Source organism: Leptosomus discolor, chromosome 1, assembly GCF_034619465.1.
Source record: "Leptosomus discolor isolate bLepDis1 chromosome 1, bLepDis1.hap2, whole genome shotgun sequence".
Lineage (NCBI taxonomy): Eukaryota > Metazoa > Chordata > Aves > Leptosomiformes > Leptosomidae > Leptosomus > Leptosomus discolor.
In genome coordinates this window covers 32,433,545-32,437,696 of record NC_141391.1, presented here as the reverse complement: position 1 = coordinate 32,437,696, position 4,152 = coordinate 32,433,545, and the positions used below count along the sequence as shown (strand labels likewise).

At 60.2% G+C, this 4,152-nt stretch overlaps 1 protein-coding gene across 1 annotated transcript; it reads left to right on the top strand.

Moving 5' to 3' along the window:
- The first annotated feature begins 1,991 nt into the window (after positions 1–1,991).
- LOC147416206 (E3 ubiquitin-protein ligase PHF7-like) lies at positions 1,992–3,819 on the top strand. Its single transcript, XM_086477910.1, has 7 exons — positions 1,992–2,037; positions 2,377–2,468; positions 2,553–2,654; positions 2,907–3,031; positions 3,123–3,285; positions 3,372–3,478; positions 3,702–3,819. Exons 1-7 carry the CDS (start codon positions 1,992–1,994, stop codon positions 3,817–3,819), a joined length of 753 nt encoding a protein of 250 aa, XP_086334036.1.
- Positions 3,820–4,152: the final 333 nt, after the last annotated feature.

Here is a 4,152-nt window from a genome sequence, read left to right as displayed (position 1 = left end):
GAATCATAGAATCATAGAATCATAGAATCATCGAATCCTTTTGGTTGGAAAAGACCTTTAAGATCATCAGCTCCAACCATTACCCTAACACTACCAAGCCCACCACTAAACCATGTCCCTAAGCACCACATCTAGACGTCTTTCGAACACCTCCAGGGACGGTGACTCCACCACTTCCCTGGGCAGCCTGTTCCAATGTCTAACCACTCTTTTGGTAAAGAATTTTTTCCTAATATCCAATCTAAATCTGCCCTGGCGCAGCTTGAGGCCGTACCTCTTGTCCTGTCACTAGTTACTTGGGAGGAGAGACCAACACCAGCCCCACCACATCTTCCTTTTAGGTAGCTGTAGAGAGCAGGAAGGGCTCCTCTCAGCCTCCTCTTCACTAGGCCAAACACCTCCAGTTCCCTCAGGCGCTCCTCGTAAGACCTGCTTTCCAGACGCCTCACCAGCCTCACTGACTTTCTCTCCACCTGCTCCAGCACCTCAATGTCTTTCCTATACTGTGGCGCCCAAAACTGGACGCAGTACTCAAGGCGTGGTCTCACCAGTGCTGAGTACGGGGGCACGATCACTCCCCGATACCTCCTGGCCACACTATTTCTGATACAGGCTAGGGTGCTGTTGGCCGCCTTGGCCAAATATTAATTAATCAACGATTGAATGAAAATCAAATGGTAATCCAAAGATAAGATTAAGTGTAATTGCATGGTAAGTAGAATCCTAGAAGCATTTAAGTTGGAAAAGACCCTGAAGATCATCAAGCCCAACCCTTAACCTAGCACGGCCAAGCCCACCACTAAACCATGTCCTAAGTGCCACATCTACAGTCTTTTAAATACCTCCAGGGATGGTGTCTCAACCACTTCCCCGGGCAGACTGTGTTAAAGCTTGACAGCGCTCGGCCCATTGGTCCAGCCTGTCCACTTCCCTCTCTAGGGAATTTCTACCCTCAAACAGATCAACGCTCCCACCCAACGCCTCTGAAGCTGCCCCACCACCACTTCCAGTTTCCTGCCCCACCAACAAAAGGCGCAGGCTGACTCTGAAAGGCAGTTCATTGCCTTGGAGAAAGGCCATTTCTGCTGTGACTCCCCAGCTTGCGGTCCCGCTGCTTTTTCTTCTGGAGGCAGCACATCACCAAAGCACTGACGAGTTCAGGAGAAAGATGTTGGGCCACTGCAACATTTAGGTGCCGTCCTGAGGTCCTGTGCTGTGCCCTGGCCACTCACCGCGTCTCAGCGGGGGCGGGGGTGCGAGCCCAGGCCATTCTCAAAGGTCGCTGCAGTGCCCTGTGCCGGGGAGCCCAGAACCGCAGGCAGAACTGCAGATGCAGCCTTCCCGGTGCGGTGCAGGGAGGAAGGATCACCTTCCCCGAGCTGCTGGCAGCGCTCCCCGTGCCGGGGGCAGGAGCAGAGATTTCCCTTGGCCAGGGCTGGAGCCCTGGAGTCGCCCTGCCCAAACGGCACCTTGCGGACACAGCGCCATCCTCGACGGCTGCCCCGGGGGACCTGGCATTCGACTATGCGCTTGCTGCAGGAGCGGCCATCCTGGCTACGCGGGTGCGAGGGCTCGGGCCCCCGCCTCGCCCTTCACACCCACCCCTCCGCAGCGGTGGTCGTCTCAGAGTGGGTGGATGGTGGCCGAGGGCGTCCCTGCCCGTCTCTGGCGCTGATGTCACAGTGGCCACAGTGACGCGCAGGGGCAAGCCAACAAAAAGGAGCACTGGGCTCAGGCCATGCGTCAGTGCCACCTGGGGAGGTGAGGAGAGGGCAGGGGAGGGACGGGGCTTGCACGGGGCAGCTGAGGAAGGAGGAGGCCCCACACCTCGGGGCTCTGGGCCTGTGCTGCAAGCTCACCCGCGCCTCGCTTCTCCCTCACCCATGTCCTGCTTCTCCCTCAGAGTCAGCAGAGGAGCATTTGCAGGAGACATAGCCCGGCGCTGCTGGGACAGGGACTCTCCAAACGCACGCTCGCTGTTGATGGCCCCCATGTTGGCCGCAAGGAAGAAGAAGGGCCCTGACTCAGACGAGCCGGGTGAGAGCAAAGTATCCCTCCCGCAGCCTGGCAGAGGGGTTGCTGGGGCAGCCAGCGTGGGGCCGAGAGCGGTGGCAGGGGGAGGCAGGAGTTCCCCAACCGCCCTGGGGTTGGCGCAGGGGCCCTCCTTTCCTCTGCAAGTGGGGCCCAGGCTGGGCAGCGGGCACCTGCTGGGACAGCCGTGCCTGCAATGGCCCCTTCTTCTCCAAGGCCTCCAGCCCTGCCCATCTGTCGGCTAGCCAGGGCCAGAGCAGGCTCTCGGGGGCAATCCCTCAGGGACGCTGCCCCCGGCCCCGCAGAGGTGCTCATTCCCGGTCCCATTTGCTCTCTCCCCTCCAGCATGCATGCTGTGTCGCCGGGCAGAGGCTGACCCGGAGGTCTATGGACACAAAGTGGTGAAGCACGGCCTCTGTGTCCATTTCTTTTGCCTGGTGAGTTCCACTGTGGCTCCCTCCAGCTTTCCAACCAGCAGTCCCTGCCACCCTCTCCTCACCAGCTCCTTTTCTCTTCTGCAGCTTTGTGCCAATGACCTTTATCAACAAGCAGACGTGGAAGTGGGACTCCTGGGATTTCTCCCTGAGGATATTACACATACAATTTGTCTGGCAGTGCAGAAGGTGAGGACCTGACAAGAGCAGGGAGATTTGTGCCAGGAGAGGTTTGCGGGAGCTTAGCTCAGACCCCGAGAAAGAAATCCCAGCCCTTCCAAGGCACGTCCACAGAGGCCCCAGCACAGGAGCCTCGGCCGCCAGGCAGATCTGCAGTCTGTGACGCAGCAGCGGCCATGTCCTGGGCTCTGCCCAGACGCGTGGGGCTGGCTGTGGAGGCCCTGAGGCTGCCGCTCATGGGGGCTGCTGTGCCTTTTCCAGGTCTGCTTTGTCTGCGGCCAGAGAGGGGCCACCATCACCTGCCGGCAGACGGGCTGCCGCCGCACCTTCCACTTCCCCTGTGCTGTGGAGGGTGAATGCGTCACCCAGTTCCTTCCTCAGTACAGGTACCTCCTCTCCCCTCCTCGCCTCGCCACCACCGTGGAAGGGCCCAGCCAACACTTCTCACCTCACCCATCCCTTGCCTCTTCCCCCCAGGTGCTTCTGCTGGGAGCACCGCCCACAGCAGGCGGTGGAGGCGGCTCCAGCTCCGGAGCAGCAATGCCTCATCTGTCTGGACCCTGTGGGCGACAGAGTGTCCTACGGCACCATGGTGTGCCCAGCGTGCAAACACGCCTGGTTCCACAGGAGCTGCATCCAGGTAGGAGCCGGTCCCTCACCCCCGGGACACGGCAGGCGCTCAGCAGCACCAGGGCCTCACTCGTGCTCCTTATGTTTCTCCTGCAGGGACAAGCTGTGCACGCTGGCATTTTTTACTTCCAGTGCCCCCTCTGTAGAGATAAGGAACTATTTTGCATGGAAATGCTCATCATGGGGATCCGAGTCCCCTTCAGGTTGGTGTCCTTCTGCCCGCCTCACGAGACAGGAGGGGGCGAGCGCTGTGCCGTGCCAGGGACTGCCCCTGCAGTCCTGGCCCTCTGCTGTCGTGTGAATCCGGGCTTGGGCTTCACAGAGCAGGTGGAAACAGGGCGGGGCCGGGGGGGGGAGAGTAGGGACGCCCTGCATCTGCCTTATGCCAGGGCAGCAGGGCCTCATCACTTTTCCTTTCTCCATCAGACTGCCATCGTGGGAGAACTGGGGTGCATACGCAGCACTAATAGAGAGACACAACCGCTGCAGCGCCAGTGAGTGCCTTTGTCCAGGAGGCAGGGAGCAGGCAGAGCAAGAGGGGTAAGTTGCCAAAACTGCACCTCAGGGCTCTGCAGGAGATGTCAGCCTCGCCAAGGGCTTGAGGCGGCAGGACTAAGAACAAGAGCTCTGCCGGACAATCCCGTGCTTGGGTCACGTTGTCCTCACAGCCATGAAACCGTTTTTGTCCCCAGGCCCTGGCAACTGCTCCTGTGCTCCTCCTGCGCTGCCGAGGGCACCCACAGATGCTGCTCCCGCTTGACAAACAGCACGGCCAGCTGGGAGTGCAACAGCTGTGCTGGCCCAGGCGCCGGTAAGAGACAAAGCACCCGGGTGCCCCTGGGCTAGAGCCAGCGGCCAGGCAGGGCCTGGCAACAAC

What these genes read in the sequence shown, in the direction of transcription:
- LOC147416206 (XM_086477910.1), top strand. Translation starts at nt 1,992, where the DNA reads ATGTTGGCCGCAAGGAAGAAGAAGGGCCCTGACTCAGACGAGCCGG. An exon ending in GTGTCCATTTCTTTTGCCTG is followed by an intron (nt 2,469 to 2,552) that starts GTGAGTTCCACT and finishes TCTCTTCTGCAG; the next exon opens with CTTTGTGCCAATGACCTTTA. An exon ending in GGGATCCGAGTCCCCTTCAG is followed by an intron (nt 3,479 to 3,701) that starts GTTGGTGTCCTT and finishes TTTCTCCATCAG; the next exon opens with ACTGCCATCGTGGGAGAACT.